Source organism: Hypomesus nipponensis, chromosome 28 (assembly GCF_054491055.1).
Source record: "Hypomesus nipponensis isolate SF chromosome 28, ASM5449105v1, whole genome shotgun sequence".
Classification (NCBI taxonomy): Eukaryota; Metazoa; Chordata; class Actinopteri; order Osmeriformes; family Osmeridae; genus Hypomesus; species Hypomesus nipponensis.
Window position 1 is genome coordinate 10,660,001 of NC_140388.1, and position 20,927 is coordinate 10,680,927.

Sequence of the window (20,927 nt, forward strand, 5' to 3'; positions counted from 1 at the left end):
CACAGCGTCCAGCATTTTCTCGGAGAACCCCTCGTTCACCGGGCGACAGTGCAACTCACACGGACTCACTGAGGGCAGGGGGGGAGGGGGGGTAGGCGTGAGGTGAGAAAAAGAGAGGGGGAGAGAGAGAGTGAGAGATGGAGAAACAGACAGTATTGTCTTGATAAATGTCTATATCCCTCATGAGTGAAATCTGTGGTATGGTTCTATGGATCTGCTGCCCCCTGTTGCCTCATGCCTATAACTACAACCAACTAGACTAGAATGTGTGTGTGTGTGTGTGTGTGTGTACCTGAGCTGGACACTGGGATCCACTCGTACAGCTCATTCTGGTAAGGCACGGTGTTGAACTCGCTGCACAGCATCTCCCTGAAGGTGGGTTTGGACTTCTGGCAGGGACGGGTGTTACAGACGCGGTATCGCTTCCTCTCCCCAGTGCAATACTTCCCTCCAAACTCTGGTCTGGTCAAGACGACAGACAGGAGGGGAGGGAAGAGATCAGAGACTGTGTGAGAGGGTGAAGGAGGGTGGAGAGGAGAGCAGGGAGGGGAGGAGAGGAGGAGTGAGGAGAGCAGGGAGGGAGGAGAGGAGGAGAGGAGAGCAGCCGGGGAGGAGAGGAGGAGAGGAGAGCAGGGAAGGGAGGAGGAGTGAGGAGAAGAGAGCAGGGAGCATTGGAGAGCAGGGAGGAGTGGAGGAGAGGAGAGCAGGGAGGAGTGGAGGAGAGGAGGAGAGGGAGGTCAGTACGGCTGGTGTGAGGTCAGTTCTTACTTGGGGCTGTTGCACTCCCTGTCAGCAGACTGGACTCCGGCTCCACAGGTCCGGGAACAGTGGGACCAGGTGCTCCACACACCCCAGCCACCGTTCACTGTCTCGGGGAGCTTGCCCACGATCACACACTCCCCCGAGATGCACCACTAGTGGACACACATCCATGTAAACACACGCAGACATATCAACACACACACACACACTCCTGGGGGAGACACACTAACACCCCCCCCCACGCACGCCCATCCAAACACACAGCCACCAGCCTACCTTCTCAGGCCCACAGCGGGTCCCGTCTATGGGGGAGTCGAGTTTGGAGCGACAGGAGCCGTTCACGGAGCACCACAGGACCTGACACACATTCTGGCAGGAGCACAGAGAAACACTCAGCACAGAGAAACACACAGCACAGAGAAACACTCAGTACAGAGAAACACTCGGCACAGCGGAATGCCTGTCTACTTAACTACAAAAGTGCGTGTGTGTGTGTGTGAGCCTCACATCGACCTCGGGGCAGAAAGTGGCGTTGGGTCCGTACTGGAGCTGGCACTGGTAGTGTGTGGTGTAACGAACTCCCAGACGGGCCAGAGGGGTGGTCAGGTCTCTCTTAGAGGGACGGTCATCCAGACAGAAGCCCCACCCACGACTAGAAGAAAGAGAGGACAGGAGACAGAGAGAGTGAGACATGCACAGACAAACAGTCAGACAGGCATGCCTCCAGACAGACAGACAGACAGTCTTACTCCAGGAAGCGTGTAATGTACTCCTTGGAGCAGGGGGACCAGGTGAGAGGGGAGGTGTCGTACATCAGCTGCCTGGACATGATGAAGGGGTGTCGGCCGGCCAGCTCGCAGTCGTTCCCCTGGCCGTCATGGTAGATACCGAAACTGGCTCAGCAAACACACACACACACCGTCAGAAATAGAGAACACATAACTGGGAGGGAAACATGACATAGACATTTGTGAATTAGCCCTTTCGCCAAAGTTGAAAATGGTGTCATTTTTAACACACATACATCACACGCTCACAGACACCACACGCTCACAGACACCACATGCTCACAGACACCACACGCTCACAGACACCACATGCTCACAGACACCACACGCTCACAGACACCACACGCTCACGAACACCACACGCTCACAGACACCACACGCTCACAGACACCACATGCTCACAGACACCACACGCTCACAGACACCACACGCTCACGAACACCACACGCTCACAGACACCACACGCTCACAGACACCACACGCTCACAGACACCACATGCTCACAGACACCACATGCTCACAGACACCACACGCTCACATACACCACACGCTCACAGACACCACACGCTCACAGACACCACACGCTCACAGACACCACACGCTCACAGACACCACACGCTCACGAACACCACACGCTCACGAACACCACACGCTCACAGACACCACACGCTCACAGTCACCACACGCTCACAGACACCACACGCTCACAGACACCACACGCTCACAGACACCACACGCTCACAGACACCACACGCTCACAGACACCACACACACACACACACCTGTGACCCATCTCATGGGCGATGGTGAAGGCGACGGGCAGCCCTGAGTCCTCGTTGATGTTGCAGCTGCGATGAGGCTGGCACATCCCTGACAGGTGGGACAGGCCCAGGGTCTCACAGGGCTTGTCCATTCCTGCACAGATGTCCTTCCTGGGGACACAGAGGGTGCAGGCGACAGAGTGCATGTGTCTGAGTAAGAGAGATGTTGTTTGAGTGTGTGTGTGTGTATGTGTGTGAGATAGATGGTGTGTGTGTGTGTGTGAGAGAGATGGTGTTTGTGTGTGTGAGAGAGAGACAGAGAGAGAGAGAGAGAGAGAGAGAGAGAGAGAGAGAGAGAGAGAGAGAGAGAGAGAGAGAGATAGAGAGAAAAAGAAAGAGAGAGAGAGTGTGTGTGTGAGTCTTGCCTAGTCACCAGTACAGCAACATCGTGGTGAGCAGGGTGTGTGTCACTCTGAGGGTTGAGCCCCTTCTGCCAGGCACAGAAGCTGGACAGGGTGGTGTCTGCATGGTGGACGATCTTCAACCCTTTCTGAAGGGGAACACACGACGACACGGCAGGATCAAGCACAAAGAGTCGTCGGTTGAGGTGCGTTATGACTGTTGCAACTGTGTTAGCGTGTGTATTTGGGACCACGGGAGTGTGTGCGTTCAAGAGTGTGTGTTGTGTGTTGTGTGTTACCTCTTCTGCCTGAAGGAGGATTAGACGCACTAGCACGATGTGGACGGCATTACCAATACTGGCGTCATGGAAAATACCTGCCACCTAGCCACAGAAAACACCATCACTCACTCAGGACTTGTAGATTGATAAGTCACTGGTTATATTGATGTGCTGACTGGCTGACTGGCTGACTGGCTGGCTGACTGGACTGGACTGACCATGTTCATGATGGTGAAGACGTAGGCCTCCACGTTCTCGCTGCCGTGGTAGTTGATGAGCTTGGAGTCGACAACCACCATGGTCTCCACCCAGCGCTCCCTGCTGACTGAGCGGGGCTTCACCCTGCGGGGGTCGGGGAGCCCTCCTCTACCCTCCTCCTGCTCCTCCCTCTCCCACGCCTCCCTCTCCCTCTCCACCTGGAGAAAGTCACCTGGAGCATCTGGAGCGAGGAGAGCATGCACAGGACGCTATCACACACAGGAAGCTATCACACACAGGACGCTATCACACACAGGAAGCTATCACTTACACACACACACACACACATGCAGATACACACAAAACGCTATTACACACACAGGAAGCAATCACTTACACTTACACACACATGCAGATACACACAAAACGCTATTGCACACAGACAAGACGCTACCACACACCTGGTAATCATACTGTATAATTAGCTGACTCTTGCATACATTAGAAAGTGTATTTGACATGCTCGAGGCTTTAGTATCATCTTACAGATATAATATCCTCCATCACACACACACACACACACTCTAACCTTTGACCCCACAGGGACTGGGCGTGTGCTGGTCATCGGGGCTTCTGCGTCTCCGCCTCTGCGTCGCCGCGGTAACGTGTGGGTACACCAGGTGGGGCTGCGGACCCCCCTCCCTCTCGGCAGAGCCCCCCCTGGAAGGCTCTATAAAGAAGGAGCCCTCGGGCAGAGAGAACACACCCTGCTGTGGGAAACACACACACACACACACACAGCATTGTATAGCATCCTAACTCAACACAACACTGCAGTGAAATGAGTGCATTTCTATGAGTCGGTTGGAGGCTGTTGTAGAGCGCTGTTGAGTGATTTATCAGGGAGACCGCAACACAAGCCTCCAGTTGTTAGACAGTCTGCCAAGTACCCCAAACTGTACGTCACTCATGACATACTACCTGTCTACAATATGGAATATTTTACGACCAGTACTGATCAAGCCTCTCCATGTCAGGCAGGCTGAGCTCGCCTCAGGCCTGGAACATTCTAGACGATCCTGTGTTGCAGTCGACAGTCTACAGGTAGGTATATAGCTCAATCTACAGGTTAGTGTACAGAGTCTACAGGTTAGTGTACAGGTAAGTCTACAGGTACAGTAAGTGTACAGGTGAGTTTGAAGGTAAGTCAACAGGTATGTTGGACAGGTAATGTCCCAGTCTGTAATACTGCCTTAGACAGAAAGAGAGAGAGAGAGAGAGAGAGAGAGAGAGAGAGATAGAGAGAGATAGAGAGAGAGAAAGAGAGAGAGGCAGGAATCCACAAGGTTCCATGGTAACATGAACAAACCTTCCCTGGGGCACCAGATTGTCTCCCAAGTATGCCATGCAAGTTCCTACCAGTGCTGACTCTTTCTCTCACTGTTATACATACAGCATGCATGCACACACACACACACACACACACACCACTCAGTCTAAACACTCTCTCTACACCAGCTACACCCTCTCTGCAGGGTATTCAGTCCAGTTGATTATTCATCTGCATGAGTGTGAACGTGGGTAGGTCCAGGCATGTCCGGGCTGCACTGAAGGGAACCCCTCCCTGCATCACTAAACCAACAGGCAAATGAGAGGAAAAAGCCTGAAGGAAGAACTGAGTAAGACAGTACTGGTAGTAGGAGAGGTCTGGAGGATATGAATAAGACTGAACTACAAGGAGATGGAGATGATACTGGTAGAAGGAGCCTGGAGGAGGAGGAGTGTGTATAACATCGTATGACCAAGTCCACCACAATGTCTTATGACTGATGCTGTAATACTGTAAACGAATGATTTATGCTCAGTCAGGACTTCACTGAAGGAAGCCCCTCCTCTCTAAGTTTAAACCCTTCTGCAGACCCATCCTAGCCGTTCTGACAGGACCAGATGGGAAGCCGTTCTGACTCACTTCTGGATAATTTCAACTTTAGCCTGCCAAGTTTCTGCACATATCTGTCCTCACTGGGAAAACAGAAACATCAACATGTAAGGTTGCCAGGTTTATTCAGCTCTCCCAGAATGTCGGGGTTGCCAGGTTTGCTTGGTTCACTCCTGAGGTCAGGGTTGGATTTATGGTTATCTCAGCTGAGGGAGAGACTGAGCATGGATGTAAAAGTGTCTCCTCCCAGCTTCTAGAGCTCATTGGGAAAGCATGCAGACTGCTGTGACCCATGTCTGCCTGCAGGACTGTGTACTCTACACAACTACACAACATGCTCAACAACAGCTCACATATGAAAGCTAATGTTCGGCTTAGCGTCTGTGTGATACATGTTGTGTTCTGCATTTCTGGTTTATACCAGATCCATAACAAATCTTTTAATGACTATGACTAGTTTCTAAATGACGTTGTATTGTTGCTCAAGGATTCTGGTTCTATTCTGACTCTTTTCTTTTGCACCAGATCAGAGTCATTTCATTGCTTCTGTATGTTTTCCTGTTGATCTACAGTCAGTTATGATTTGGGCTAAAATACTTAACATGTGGAGGGGAGCATATCAGTCTGCAAGGAATGTTAGAGAGAGGCCCATCCAAACATTTAGAGCAACTCCCTCCTTCCTTCTCTCTTTCCCTCCTCTCTCTCTCTCTCTCTCTCTCTCTCTCTCCTAGCTCTCTCTCTCCTTTCTCTCTCACTCTCTAATCTATGTCCTCATCTCTCTAGCAGCTAATATACTATAGATTAGGATGTACAATATTTATAATAGGTTTAGATTATTATTGTTATAGGTGTAGCTACCCATTACAAATGGCTAATAAACTAGAACCTCTTCACTATCTCTCTCTGTCTCTCTCTGTCTCTCTGTCTCTCTCTTTCGCTCTCTCTCTCTCTCTCTCTCTCTCTCTCTCTCTCTCTCTCTCTCTCTCTCTCTCTCTCTCTCTCTCCCCAATATCTCAATCCATGAACCTCTCTCCATGTTTAGCACACAGAAAGGTCTACTGTACTACGGGTGTTTGGGTTCATGGTATTCCTGCTAATCCCTTAACTACCAGCCAGAGCATGCCCAGAAGTCAACACAGCCAACATGAAAGACAATGTCAAAACGTTTGGCTTCTAATGTGTGCATTGTGTCTTGGGCCTAAGAGAGGGCTTGTCTATTTTGTCCTAGGTTTACCCCTCTTTCTCGTAAGCACAGGCCTCCGCAGAAGATTACGTACATTGCTGTTGATGCTGGTTAGATACATCTGGGATCCAACTGCAGCACCTTAGACCAGACGTGCATCACAAACACTGCAGCACCTTAGACCAGACGTGCATCACAGACACTGCAGCCCCTTAGACCGGACGTGCATCACAGACACTGCAGAAAGACAAATCCACGCTGCTTACCCACTCCTCCCCACCTCCTTCCCCTCGTCTCTCCCCTTCCAGTACTTTATTCAAGCTCCTAACCTTTCATTTCCCACTCCTCCCTCCATTCCTCCCTCCCTTCCACCCATCCCCTACCTCCCCCTCTTCCTCCCTCCTCCTCACCTCCTTCCCCTCATCTCTCCCCATTTTACTCCTCGAGCTCCTAACCTTTCACTTCCCTCCCCCCCTCCCACCCCCCTCCCTCCCACCCCACCTCCTTCCCCTCCTTCCCTCCCTCCCTCCCACCCCCCTCCCTCCCTCCCTCCCACCCCCCTCCCTCCCTCCCTCCCACCCCACCCACCTCCTTCCCTCCCTCCCACCCCCCTCCCTCCCTCCCACCCACCCACCTCCCTCCCACCCCCCTCCCTCCCTCCCACCCCCCTCCCCTCCCTCCCTCCCTCCCTCCCTCCCTCCCTCCCTCCCTCCCTCCCTCCCTCCCTCCCTCCCTCCCTCCCTCCCTCCCACCCCCCTCCCTCCCTCCCTCCCTCCCACCCCCCTCCCTCCCACCCCCCTCCCTCCCCTCCCTCCCTCCCTCCCTCCATCCCTCTCCTCCAACCAGCCTACCCCAGTAGTGAGGGTGCCAGATCCAGGAGAGGCTGCAATAACACGGCCTAGTGTCCTACATACAGCAGCCATGTGGAACTGCTTTTCTCCTGCTTCCTGCTTCTGTGGCTTTGAGAGAGAGAGAGTGGGAGAGGGAGACAGAAAGAGACAGAAAGAGACAGAGAGAGAGAGAGAGACAGAGAGAGACAGAGAGAGAGAGAGAGAGAGAGAGAGAGAGAGAGAGAGAGAGAGAGAGAGAGAGAGAGAGAGAGAGAGAGAGAGAGAGAGAGAGAGAGAGAGAGAGAGAGAGAGAGAGAGAGAGAGAGAGAGAGAGAGAGAGAGAGAGAGAGGGGGAAAGAGGGAAAGAGGGAGAGAGGGAGAGAGGGAGAGACTCTGGGAGCAGGACCTACAGTGTCACAGTATTCCTTAAAATCTTTGCAAAAATAACCGCTAGATCGAGGCGACTGCTCTGGGTTGAAAGAGTAAAGAATGTTTTGCCTCCAGAACAGTCGAAATCAGGAAGTTCTTTAGCCAGGATACTGTACGAGAATAACAGACCACAACCTGCTGCTACATGCTCATCACACAGCCTACAGGCTACCAGTCCATCCCTGTTGGTTTGAGATGGATTATAACACATGCCACAGTCACACAAAACGCCAATCACACCCACTGCAACACCACACAACTCCAACTACAAAGAACAAAAGCTAATTAGAGTCCCGATTAACACAAAGACAATGAACGGCATTCAACGAAAAAACCAGATCCTCAGAACTGGCGTTGTTTTGAGCTTACATCCCCCTGCTGCAACAGTTCCTTGTTAGGGGTGAACAAATTTGAGCCTCATTGTCGCGACCGCAGAGAAGTGTGGGCCAAGTACTAAGAGCTGGGACGGTGTTTGTTTGGAAACAGAGACCACAGTATTGCATTCCAGATGCCCAGGCCAGCTCCACGGCCCTGACGCCTGCTGCGCTCTAAGACGCTCTCCCGCCATCATCACACTGACTCAACCAGTACCAGCCAGCCCAGGAAGAACAGAGATCCAATCAGATTCTAATTCCAGCCAGCTGTAGCAGCACAGGCAACCAATCAGATTGTAATACCAGATCCTAGCAGTGGAGATGACCAGTTAGTCAGGAGTTCCCTCTCATCCACATTCTCCTCCATTAACAGTATCACAACATGGCATACCTGCATGACAACATTATGAGCCTCTTATCTGTTCCAGATAATAGTCATTATAAAGTATGGACTGCAACAGCATCAAAAGTACATTTACATTTAGTAATTTGATGCTCTTATCCAGAGCGACTTACAGTAAGTACAGTACATTCCCCCCAAGGCAAGTAGGGTGAAGTGCCTTGCCCAAGGGCACAACGTAATTTGGCACGGCCTGTAATCGAACTGGCAACCTTCTGATTAATAGCCCAATTCCCTAAACGCTCAGCCATCTGACTCCCCCTCAGAAGTATGCTTCTGATAACCTGAATGCACTGTCCTCTTTGAATCCGGAGCAAATTCTAATATCATTCAAGACTAGGTCAAAGTGAGAGTTTGGCTGCTTGACTTGGGGGGGGGTGTAGGAGACGGAGAGACAGAGATGGGAGAAGAGATAGAGAGAGAGAGAGAGAGAGAGAGAGAGAGAGAGAGAGAGAGAGGGGGGGTGAGAGCCAAGGCAGAGGAGAGAGGGGACTGCCGCTTGTGGGTCTGCAGGGAAGTCGCTCTGCAAACACTCTCAGGAAGCCCCTTCAAGGGGTGCACCACCAACAGACAAGCCTCTGTCAGAGAGAGTGAGAGGGGGTTTGCTTAGTGAACTGTGACCAGTTAAATCACATACCAAGCTCGTCTCAGGCCTCTCTCATGCAATGGTGCCTTTAAGAGCAGGATTAAACCGTTTCACTGTTAAATGCGGGAGGTGATACTATATTGGAAATAGGTACATCTTATAAATTCGGAGGTTCCACATTGTGAAATGAAAAAGAAAAGCGTATGCTGTAGGTGCATGTTACTTGCAAACGGAAAAAAATTATCTCGTGCTATTTGGGTCCTTACCAATCCAACACAGGTGCTGATGGCTGCAATCCCACGCGCGACAGAATCGGTAACGGTGCCAATGAGGTGGCAGGAATTTCCACTGGTCGACTGATGCTCTGTCCGATTAAGGCTCCCGTTACGTCTCTCCAGAATGTAATCATTAGACAACAGATGATTGTTCACAGTTAGATTCATAAATAACTCGCGACCCTTAAAGTTAATTTGGTAATAAATGTGTCCCTCCAACTGTCGCAGGTCACGCTTGTACCGCCCCCGAGCAAAGTTGTAAGACAAAGAGTGAGAGACAAACTGGTTATCCCCGTCAACTCTCACGGGATAGACCACGGAAAGATCCGACCCTGGCTGGAACAGGCGACCTGTTGGAAACAGAACGGGTAATCAGCCGTGCGTAAAGATGATTCGGACACTTAACCGACTCAGACAATTGAGATTTGCAGCAAGCATTAAATCTAGACTACGACAGATCGTGGATTAGAAATGTATGCTCTAATAAGTGTGGTGTTTGATGTTTTAAAGCAATTGACACCAGAACACTTGACGTGACTTCTCGAAAAAACTATTCGATGCACTTTTATAAGGACATTCCATCTATAGTCTAACTGGTGTGTGACACATTCCAGAATAAACCGACACAAATAAAATGCGCATGTAGGCTACTGAATCTTAATCATGCACGTGGCAATATTATCAGTTGAACCGCACAGCGCGGTGGAACAAGGTTCCAACAGAAACACTGACCTGGATTCGAGAGCAGACTGCTTGGCAGTGGGATCTCGACATGGCTGGCGGCCAGAACTAAAAACAAATGAAGAAGAAAAAGAACCCGGCAGACCCGCGGACATCGCATATTTCAACTAACCAAAATCAAGAGACTGACAAAGATTCACAGGCATTGAAGTTCCGATTGCGTTAGAGGCGGTGAGGCGACCGCTTCGCTCCAACAGCCACCGCTGTCATGCTTGCGCCGAGGGTCAACTGTCGAGGAAGAACTTGCAGGGAAGAATGAGACTGAGAACTACAGAACATGGTAAAAGTGGGAGAAAGGGTGAACGCTCCAAGTTTTGCGAGGGAGGGGAGGGAGGAGTGTGCGGGACTAGTGTCTAGTTTCTTTCCAGGCGCGAGAGGAGAGCTGGCGCTGTGATCTGCAGCTGCAGTGTGTGAACTCGGCGCTCGAGCCTTCTAGTGCAATCAAGAGGCTGCCATATGGTGGAGACTCGTCCCAGCTTGTGGCAACGGCCGCCCCGCTATAAAGCTCTGTCACTCCACTGGACCCCCTGTAAGGACTGACAAAAAAAAAGGTTTCTAAATGCCCCCCCCCCCCCCCCTCACCCATTGAGCATTTTAGCACACTTAGCATGGTAAAAACATTGTATATAAATGTACCATAACCGAAACAACTGCAGGACCCATCTGGCCACCCCATTAAACATTCCCCTGCTTCTCCACTGTGCATCCCCGGGGGGGGGTCAAATCTGGATAGTCCACAACCTTATCGGGTTGCATTCAAAGAAATTGGAAGCTTTCAGACATAGCACACACCCTCCAGTGCGGTGTAACATAAAGCTGTGCACACAATTCTCTCAGTGAGATCTCTCAGGCTTTGTCCTGGCCTCACCAGGACTCCCCTCCTCCATACAGGAAGTGGGTCGTATATAAGCTCTGGATTGTAACCCTGGATCCAACCAATCAGAGGACATGACCAGGATATGCAGACATTTTTGTAAACGTGAGGTGCTATGTTTAAGATCTGGAGTCTGGAGGTCTGTGTGTGCGTGTCTCCACAGAATGACTAGGGTGTTTTCTCCCCACAGGACCACTAAGCCTGCTTACAAATGCAGTGATAAACACTCTTTTAACCTGATGGTATTTATAGCCAGAGTCAAGCTATTTTAGTTTCACCCCTCTGCCAATCTGCCACCACATCCAAACACCATACTCATCAGTCTTGCCAGGTCGACAGAGATGTCAGTCTTGATACGGGCTTTAAAAAGGGCAATTAAACGTGGGTTTGCAATATAATATGTTTCCACTAAATGTGGCTCGAAGTCATTTGTTGGGTGGAATTCGGGGTACTTTGAGTTCAAGCAAACACTGTCGGAATTCTTTTTACAGCGGGCCATCCGTGCTCTGTTTTAATGAGAACGCTTATTGTTCTGCTGTCTGTCTACATGATCGTCAGCAGAGGTGACTCCTCGCTAAGGTACCAGACCCACAGCTTCACTTAGAGCGGCCTTATGGCTTTACTTTCCGCTTGAACATGACCATAACAGACCGACCAGATTTCCAGGATACCGCAAGGTCCAACAGACGTCAACGTATCATATGTTGAATTTGGCAAGAAAATCCTCAACGTGGATAAAGAGTAAGTAAATCGTAAGTAAATCGTAAGAAAATATGTTACTGGCTTACACACACAGAACTTGTATCTTTACGATGAGAAACATTTTATTAACACATTTGGTACGTTGAATCATAAAAATAAAAATATACATTTGCAAAATGCAATCAATGCAAGAAGTCGTTTGTTTTTGTAATTCTGTCAGACACCACACAGGGGTATCGCTTCCTCACAAAATAATTCCCAGTAAACCTCTCTTGTTACAGTACACGATTAGACCACACATACACTGAGAGTCTAGCGAGAGCAGAGGCCCAATTCAGTTTGTTGTGTTAAGACTCGACAGTGGAGTTCAGTGGCATTGGATCACAGCCTGGTGTGAGAGTAATGTGGATTCCCCCCATGGAAGCTGTAACCTGTCTGGATATTCCACACAGGAGACGGATACGGATAGTAGTGCGCTGGGTCGTAGGGGGCGGACTGGGTGGGTCCTCCTGTCATGACATGGCGATGATACACTGGACCGGGATGGGCCTGGGGCAGCCTCATGTTGCCAGGTACAAAAACAGGGTGGAAGCCTTGTGGATGTCGAGGGTCCCTAGCTGCTCTGTCATAGGCTGGTACGAGGTAGGACACGGGAATGCCGGAGGTGGAATGGAACACGGCCTGTTGGGAAGGTTGAGGTTTAGGCAGCATAGTTCTGGACCTCTCTTTTCTCTCTGGCGCGTAAAGCGGAGGAGGTGCTACGTGGATCCTCTTAGCGTAGGTCAAAGTGCCGTCGTGCTGCATCGACCTGTTCGGGTTCTGAAGATGTCTGTAACCTGGCTGAAAAGGAATGGGCCTCAGAGGCTCCGCGGATTTGTGAGGAACCTTGGTGAAACTCGAGGCACTGGCGGAAGGCACCTTAATGACGGCGTAAGCGCTCGATGTTGGTAGCACCATGTAAGGAGCCGGCAGGCCGCTGGTCATGTTGCGGACAGGGCTCCACACCGGTGGTTTACTCTGGCTTTTGATAGGGGCCGCGTCAGCCAGCAGGGAGCCCGTTAGGGGGGCGCTTCTCCGCGGGCTGGAGGAGTCGGGGACGTCTTTACCACTGAAGCCGCTTTGGGGGGTGGGAACTCCACCGGGGGGGGATGCAGGGAGATGGCCTGGGGCGTGGGGCGATTCCGGGCGGAGGTGCGAGGGTTTGTCGACGGGCCGCGCTGCGCCGTCCTCGGAGGAGACGGAGTAAGGGGAGGAGCAGCGGGAGGAGCAGGACGAGCGGGGTACAGGAGAGCCTTCGGAGGAGTTGCAGCTGTGGACGCCGGGTTGGAGGCCCGGAGACGGGGAGCAGTGGATGACGGAGGGCCTGTCCTTCCCCTCCTCCTCTCTGCGGCCGGGGCTCTGGCCCAGGCTGGCCTGAGCCACGCGCTTCTTCTTCTCCAGGGGGGATATGACCTCGCCCGGTGTGGAGGGCCTGTGGCTGCTCCAGGAGAACGCAGCGGGGGTAGAGACCAGCTGGGGGCGCTGCGGCGTGTAGAGGGTATGCGAGTGGTCATCGCCATCTTTGTTTGGCTTTGAGCAGCCTGCGAGGAGCCGGTCTGAGGAGATGGTCCATGGAGAGGAAGGCACATATGCTCCTGTCTGACACTGGGTAGACTCTGGTCTGCTCTGCACCTGAAACAAAAGCACCATATACACAGTTCATATTTTCACCCGCTCATAGGGAAGAGAGAAGAGGAATTATTTAAGATCGTGCAACTACCTGGGAAACCGCCGGAGAATCTGTGTCCTTCTCCAGCTGGGTGCTCTTCCTCTTGCCGTCAGTCTTGCACCCCTTGCCGTCCAGGCCCCTCTTATATTGTTTCCGCGGTTTGCTTTGAGGCAGAGGCTTGTCTTCCTCCCCTCTCCGCTCTCTCTCAAAGGGCAGGACAAGCCTATCAGACACACGGACACATGACCGGGGTCATTGCAGGCAGACGTTAGGCTCTGGCAGGTGAGAAGGTTCCGTGTGTTCTTTTCTCTCTCTCTCTCTCTCTCTCTCTGCAGGGACAGTGTCCTTACCTCTCATAGTGTCTGCGTGTGCAGGTGGCAGCACTAGTGCTTCCTGGACTGCCTCCCAGTTCGTCATACACGCTCTTCCACAGTCGCCGGGCAGTTACCTGAGGGAGTCACAAGGAGTCAGTGTTAAAAAAAGAAAAAGAAACAGACTTTGATGGAGAGAAAATTGCGTTGTTGTTTACCAAGATGGAAAACAATCGTGTGGGCCTTGCTGAACAAATACTTTTGTCCTCGTGAACTTTTATTTCCACGCAGCCTTTCTAGCTTAGAGCATTCAAGGCTTCTAGTGGAAAATTCATTCAAGTCAAAAGAACAAAACCATCGGTACGTATCTGTCTTCATGCCGACAGCTCAGTGTGGTCTAATGTGGTGAGATGGGTCATGTTTATATCCTGTCAACTGCTGTTCATTTTCCACCAATGAATCACCTGCATGGTCTTTCGCAACATGCACAAGCTGTTGTGTGTGAATGTGTGACTGTCTGCTCAAATAGTTTTTTAAAAAAGATTTAAAGAAAAAAGTCAAATAACTAGTCTGCTGTACAGTTGTACTCACAGAATCATATCCCCCAAGCTTCTCAACCGCTTTGTAGATTCTCCAAAGGTTAACTGCAAATAGAAACCATATCTATTGGGACATGCTGTTATTTTTATCATTAACAAATAATATATGTAAATGAAAATTTAGCATTATGTATACATGTGATTCCAAACTGATCTTGAAAATTATAATTCTGTGTAAAGATATCAATTAAGAGGGATGATGACCATATGCTTTGAGCATGGACTCACTCTGCTTAAACCCCAGGTGTGGTATTCTCTCGATTGGTGTACCTCTGTCCTTCATAAAACAGTTGAGACTGGCTATAAAAGACCTCTCATCTGTCTTCCCTGTGCTACTGCTGGACTGGGCATCACGGTGACTGGTGGAATCGGGGATCTCCATGACAGTCTAGATTCAACGTCACCAGATACACATCGTCAGGGAGGATAACAGATTAAGATTGACTGCATGTAGTGTGAACTCTGTGTCATATTTGGTGTCATAAGAACAAACATTGTACAAATACTGGGGGGGGGGGGGGGCATGCTAATAGAATAATGTCACACTGTCTGATCCTGAGTGAAAAAGATTTGAAGTGAAACATAAAATAACACTGTTTGGTTTTACCACTACTTTCAATAAGTAACCACCATACATCCTGTTAAAAGGGAAACCAACAGACATGGTTTTCAGTCTAGACCTGACAATTACTCCAATGTCTATAAGCAGTCTCAAATACGAAATATTATCACGTATTTAAGAAAACAACTTCCGTTAGGCTTTTAGTCTCATTTCAGCAGGCACAGAAGTGGGTCATGGAATGTCACTGAAGGTGTAAACTGGAAAGGCTACATCTTAAAGATGGTGTAATCTTTCATCAGTTATTTGCTGAAGTAAATATCTGTGAACATAGTCGGTTCTGAAAAGTCTCCACACTGTTATCAAGATGCCATGAAGAAGTTTGGCTCAAACTAAAAAAATAAATAATAAATTGACATACAAGCAATTAGAAAGAAGCAAAATAAAAAAGTTGCATAGTGCAGCTAAAATGAGAAATGAAACAGTGTATGTATGCAGATTAAAACCACCCTCTACAGATAAATGCCGTGCTCACTGAAGTGTCATGCCTACCAATGACTACAACCAAGCTGTTTGTCAGTACGAAAGTTTTTAGTAAAGTTACCATGGGAACGATTGGAAGTAATGTCTTTATGGTAAAAAGTTTGGTAAAATATGCATATTATCACATTTATCAAACTATTTTTATATGCATATAACAGAACACCACAGCGATCCGTAGGAAGTTTTCTGTCAACTTCTGAGTAAGGGATTTGATTTTGGGTACTGGGTTCATGGAATGTCTAGTAAGAACAGTAACATTAAAAGGAAGAGAAATGAAGAACTGTTCCAATATTCCAGTCTGATTCATCAAATACAAACACAATTTTGTTTCTGTGGCGTACGTTTCACAGGGTAACAGCCAAACATGGTTTCATATTGAATCAAGTTCCTCTTTGTGGTTGCTTGTTCCCAGAAGTGAGCCCCTCTAATGAGTAATAGTGAAGAAGCTAAGTTCTAACTAGGATAGCCCTGACTGAGTCATATATCTTTACATCTGGCCCCTAGGTTTGGCTCCCGGCTACCAAACTTTTGATTGTTCTCAGGCCACAAGTCTAGTTTTTAATAACCACGGTGACTCTATGTACCTAACCAGTCCACCTGTTCCTCTCTATAACCCTCAACAGCCATTACAGAGCCATCATACAGATTAGAAAAGCATTTACTGTTTTGTGCTCTTGTACTTTTCATTCCCTTATATGATTACAGCTTATGTGTATTCCCCTTGTATGTGACAAAATAAAGACGTTCATGTAAAGATATTCATGTAAAAATCTTGCGTAAATCTTGCCCATGACTTTTGCACAATCTAAGTTTTTATACATACTTAATCTTTGTTTTTTTATTCAAAATAATTGTCTTTGTCTACTAAATGAGGCATGAGACAATATATAATTTGCGTTTAAGAGATCGTTCCTAATCAGACCTGTCTTAATAATAAATGACGCTAAAGTAATTGTGCTCGCAATACCAAAAGCTATTGCAAACATTAAAAAGACAAGCGATGTGCTACAGGATTAAAACTATAGAACCGTTTCAATTCCACACAACATTGATATCAGTCAGCCTGACTGAAATTGGTCTCACACAGGAAGCAGCAGTCGTCTCAGTTACCTCGCCCCCCCCGCTGTGCGCACCTCATGATCTCACACTCGTCTAGGCTGATATCAATGCAAAGGACTGTCAGTAAACAGCGACTACATTTCCACCGCATTCACATTTTTGGAAATTTGCGTAGCAGACGTTTGTGTCAGTGAGTTGATATGACTCTCACAAGGATTGGTGGTGATGTACTGGGCTGCTGTTATCGACCCGTAGTTACCACTGAAACCACCAAGCTTTTTTCTCAGCGCTGTGTCTTGGAAATTTGATGCATCTCTGCACTGAGTTTTGTTTTGTCATCTTCAATTACCAGAAATATATCTGAGAAGAGATCCTGCAGTTTTTGGTTGGGCGTGTGTGCGTTCACCCTCAAACAAGACACCACCCACTAACTTTCACAGAAAATAATCATCCTACTTTTACTCATTTAAGAATCATACTGAGAAATTCAGATGATTGATATTGTGTGCTCCTGTATCAGTTCAGTTTTAATTAGCAGAAGAAAAAAAAAGGTGTCCAATTTCACGAGAATGGTAAGAAAAAAAGATCATGTACCATTTAAAAATAAATGGGCTGTGAAAATATGGCCGGTAAACGGGTGAACAGATCTACTGTTGGTCGGGCTGTCAACTTCTCCAATTCTTAAACTGTTTTTTTTTTCAATTCAGCCTTTTACATGAATCTTATGTTCAGCTAATTACAAATTTGACGTTTAAAGGGGAAAAAAAGGAACACGACTAGAGGAATTGAAAGTATAATTCACAGGACACAAAGGATGCAAATGCGTTCATTTCCTTGATCACAATCGTGCCACAGTAGATGGGCACCCAAGCCCTAATGTGAGTTGTGAGTTGAGAGTCCAGTCTCACCTGGTCCAGTCTCACCTGGTCCGGTCTCACCTGGTCTGGTCTCACCTGGTCCGGTGGCAGGTCCATGCTCCCATCTTCTTCCCTGACTGTGCCGTGTTGTGAACTCTCACCATGTTTCTTTTCCGGTTCCATCACTGCCAGAGAACAAAGGAGACAGTAAGTCACAGTGAGACATGAGAGGAATTACCTTCCACTCAATGCAATGAAGGTCATTACTTAAAGCACAACAATGAGTCATATAGTCCTGCAAAATAGCACTTTGCTTGGTGATGAAGACTACTTTTTAAAGAGTAAAAATACAGAATCTTGAATGTTGAAACACACACCAGGCTAGAATTGTGTTCAAAGAGAGATGGTGGTTGTCGAGAATGTGACTTGTGGTATTGTGCAATTAAGAAACTTTAATTTACTGTCTATCTGAGAAATACTGGTTCATTAGAAACAGCTGGTAATGTAAAGTGTCAAGACACAATACAGTGGTGATATCAAACCGCAAACTCACAACACCACATCCTGCTTGTGAGTCTAAACCACAACTATGTGGTACCCTATCTGATATAAGCATTAAAGCACCTGTTACAACAATATATACGACAAATTAAAAAGAATGTACGGTTAAATTGTGTTCTAGAGCACTTTTTATTACCATATAATTACCCATGTGTTCATTAATCTTTGTAAGACACCTAATATACACATATTTTTTTCCAATTTACAAATGAATAATTGTGTGGTCTTTCATTGTGCTGTCAGGAGAACAGAGCATCACATGGGTATTCACTATTCATTATTGGGAACTGTGAACAACCGCACTTTAACCTCAGTGTAGATGGTTTACATCCTTTTTCACTCTCATCGGCAGCATTGATATCACTTGTCTACTAATTCTTTACTTCTCTTTCGAAATAAGCCATTTCCTGTGCTGTGGCTTCTAACTTCAATTCGGCATCCGATAACTTCTCTATTTCATGGCTGCAAATAACGTATTTATGCACTTCGGTAATGTCCACGGGGGACTTTTTCAAAACAAGGGGATGTCATTGACATTATAAACACATATGACCGTAAATTACACTGAATAAAATGTGGTCTGAAGCCCACACATAGATCACATAGATCATATCGAATAGCAAGCTAGTAATTAATCTTACTGCAAATTTGTTGATATGTGCCGCTTTTTTTCAGGTCAACCATAGGCTACTGTAAAAGCATTCAATTCAAACTGTGAAAGAGAACGAACAAGTAATTTGTAACTTGTAGCCTATTGTAATAATGGTATCGCAACAATCAGTCAGATAGTCAATAACCTACTTGAAATCCACAGTAAAAGTGTATCTGCTACTATGCCATTTATTTACATCATTAGATCGTGGGTAAGAACGGAAAGACTTCTTAATTGCGGATATTTATATCTGTCAACTACATGATAAACTTCATTAGGCTTCCACAGGTGCGCAAAAGGTCAAGCTCAATTTTATATGCATATATATTAAAAAAAAACGTACCCATTGCAATCTGTACTTTGTCACCGATGTTTGTTCGCTTGTTAACATGATCTGCCTGCACCACAGTTCTGTATTCAAGAAGCCTTTCGACTTCAGTCTGCAGTCGTATATCTGGAAGTGTAACCACATCTGAACATTGCTGCAAATCTATTGGTCGAGATTTCTTCATTACAGCAAGTTTTTCTGGGAGACGGAGTTTTCGACAGCATGCACAGGCTACGTACTACAATAAAAATTCAACTCAGTTTACCATTCATTAAGCATGCTTGTATAATTACATTAATTGCACATTTGCAAGTTTTTTTTTAATTGTGATTAATTATAGTACTATAATAATATTCAATAATTATTAAATAGCAATGACTATTAAAATAATAAGTCATGATAAAATAATAAGAAAACCAATATTAACACTAACATAAAACGACACATATTTTATATATGCAGAGTAACAAAATAAAACAACAGAAAAAGTACACTTTTATATCATTGCTAGTTGTATAATCATCAAATCAATCAGCTATGTATTGATTAAGCATTCATTTAGTCTGGGTTATAGTTTTTTTTTTTTTTTTTTTGCGGATAGAGTATGACATTTATGTTAACCTTTAAATGTCAACATAACAAAGTTTTCAGTGAGGTGGTCATATCTCAGGGATTTTTTGTTGTAAAATGACAAAACACTTGATTTGTTGATTAATTTATGAAAGAGATGAAATAATGGGTGACTAGAATGACAACGATTATCTGATAAGCCAGTTAAAACTACAGATAAATGAAATTGTGAAATCAGGTCAATGAGATCTAAGCTGCGATATTCAATGTCTTGTGTGATTAACACTGATCACAACGGTGATAACAATTTCGACTGTTTCAGTTCTGTGACGTCTTAACGGACACCCATTTCACTTTGCTGGGTTGAGTCAAACCACATATATCCAATTCAATAAAGGCTACTCAGATTAGGTAGGTAAATACAATCTTAGTGCTTTTGTAATATGTACATGCATAGCTTAAATATGTGTAGGCCTAACCACATAGAGACAACTGGAAAAGAATGTTCCTTACTCTACATTGTCCTTCTCAACCTTTATAAAAAGGAATGAAAAAGTTGCAGTGGTTTCTTATTTCTTTCTGGAGCTGCAATATGTCAGTCAGACTTAAATAATTATTTGTGGTGTTTATTTAGCTATAGCAAATAGGCCTACATAAAAAAAAAAAACATGCAAAAAGTTAAAGATCTGTGTTTTGTGTAACACTATCTTAACACTTAGGTAACTTATTCTTGTCAGCTATCCTAAGCAAGAGCTAACATAGTCAAGCCTAAAATTGAGAACTGATGATCAGAAAGATGAGGTGAAACTAAATAAATTTCCCAACTATTCATTTCAGGCATCCACTAACAGGGGGTTGTGGTGAGGTCAAAGGAATACTTGCTGTCTTGAAAAGAAATACGATGATTTTACAAAACTGTAGTTAGGTTTGAGTCAGACTCCTGAGAAGGACTCACAACCCGTTCTAGTGGTTTGCATTGGAAGCGTCACAACATCGTTTGGACAGAGCTAACGTGAAACTAAGAAAGCTGACCCTACTAAGACTAAATGCAGAAAAAAATAATAATAATGTAGGTCGGCGAAATACTGGCAACTCTTCCAACACATGACCCCCCCTCCCCGATCCTAGGCAAAATACCTTTAGTCCCCCCCCCCCCGAAATACATTACAACGTAGATAATGTGTTACAGCACTACTTTTGGTGTCCCCCCTCAAAAATTGCTCTTGAGAAAATATAAATGTATAATTCCCCCCGCCCCCCCCCCCAAAGTATATATATGACATTTTCACCCATGGAAACAATATGACTTTGCTTCCATTTTACAAGTTCCATATACTCTACAAGGTACTAAGGGAAAATAAACGATGATCATAAGGATCGGTGAAGTTTAATCTACCCTTTCTTATGAAACTGAAACCTTAAGAAAAAGTCCCCAGCTGTCGCATATATGGCTTTATTCCAGGAAACTACACGTAGAGTTTATATTATTGCTGAAGTTTGTGTTTGAGATTAGAGTTACAGTTGGCGCCATTGAAAGTCCCCTGACTTTCACTACAAATAATCAAGTTTATCTTGTCAAATGTCCTAACTAAACGCCACCTGGTGTACATCATTTTTATAATCTTATATAGTTTTGAAAGATCCAGTTGAAAAGTC

At 46.6% G+C, this 20,927-nt stretch overlaps 2 protein-coding genes across 2 annotated transcripts in view; both read right to left on the bottom strand.

Annotated features, from left to right (window-relative positions):
- Window positions 1–10,250, bottom strand: part of adamts12 (ADAM metallopeptidase with thrombospondin type 1 motif, 12) — an 18,232-nt gene extending 7,982 nt beyond the window's left edge. Inside the window, exons 1-13 of the mRNA XM_084695337.1 lie at window positions 9,940–10,250; window positions 9,199–9,557; window positions 3,781–3,961; window positions 3,212–3,432; window positions 3,012–3,095; window positions 2,737–2,861; window positions 2,333–2,482; window positions 1,512–1,655; window positions 1,270–1,414; window positions 1,039–1,131; window positions 769–914; window positions 293–462; window positions 1–68 (exon numbers count right to left, since the gene is read on the bottom strand). The exon at window positions 1–68 is cut by the window's left edge and continues 66 nt beyond it. Of these exons, the coding sequence (XP_084551463.1) occupies window positions 1–68; window positions 293–462; window positions 769–914; window positions 1,039–1,131; window positions 1,270–1,414; window positions 1,512–1,655; window positions 2,333–2,482; window positions 2,737–2,861; window positions 3,012–3,095; window positions 3,212–3,432; window positions 3,781–3,961; window positions 9,199–9,557; window positions 9,940–10,048 (1,995 nt within the window). The 5' untranslated portion in view covers window positions 10,049–10,250. The remainder of the gene's footprint in view (window positions 69–292; window positions 463–768; window positions 915–1,038; window positions 1,132–1,269; window positions 1,415–1,511; window positions 1,656–2,332; window positions 2,483–2,736; window positions 2,862–3,011; window positions 3,096–3,211; window positions 3,433–3,780; window positions 3,962–9,198; window positions 9,558–9,939) is intronic.
- A 1,095-nt stretch (window positions 10,251–11,345) lies between these two features.
- arid5a (AT-rich interactive domain 5A) lies at window positions 11,346–14,525 on the bottom strand. Its single transcript, XM_084694998.1, has 5 exons — window positions 14,371–14,525; window positions 14,135–14,187; window positions 13,583–13,680; window positions 13,284–13,455; window positions 11,346–13,195 (listed from the first exon to the last, which is right to left on the bottom strand). Exons 1-5 carry the CDS (start codon window positions 14,522–14,524, stop codon window positions 11,906–11,908), a joined length of 1,767 nt encoding a protein of 588 aa, XP_084551124.1. The 5' UTR covers window position 14,525; the 3' UTR covers window positions 11,346–11,905.
- Window positions 14,526–20,927: the final 6,402 nt, after the last annotated feature.

Excerpts from the sequence above, each read along its gene's own strand:
- arid5a (XM_084694998.1), bottom strand. The coding sequence starts at position 14,524 with ATGGAGATCCCCGATTCCACCAGTCACCGTGATGCCCAGTCCAGCAGT. Across the intron at positions 14,188-14,370 it reads ACACCTGGGGTTTAAGCAGA|TTAACCTTTGGAGAATCTAC; the intron begins GTGAGTCCATGC and ends TTCTATTTGCAG. Across the intron at positions 13,681-14,134 it reads AGCTTGGGGGATATGATTCT|GTAACTGCCCGGCGACTGTG; the intron begins GTGAGTACAACT and ends TGACTCCCTCAG.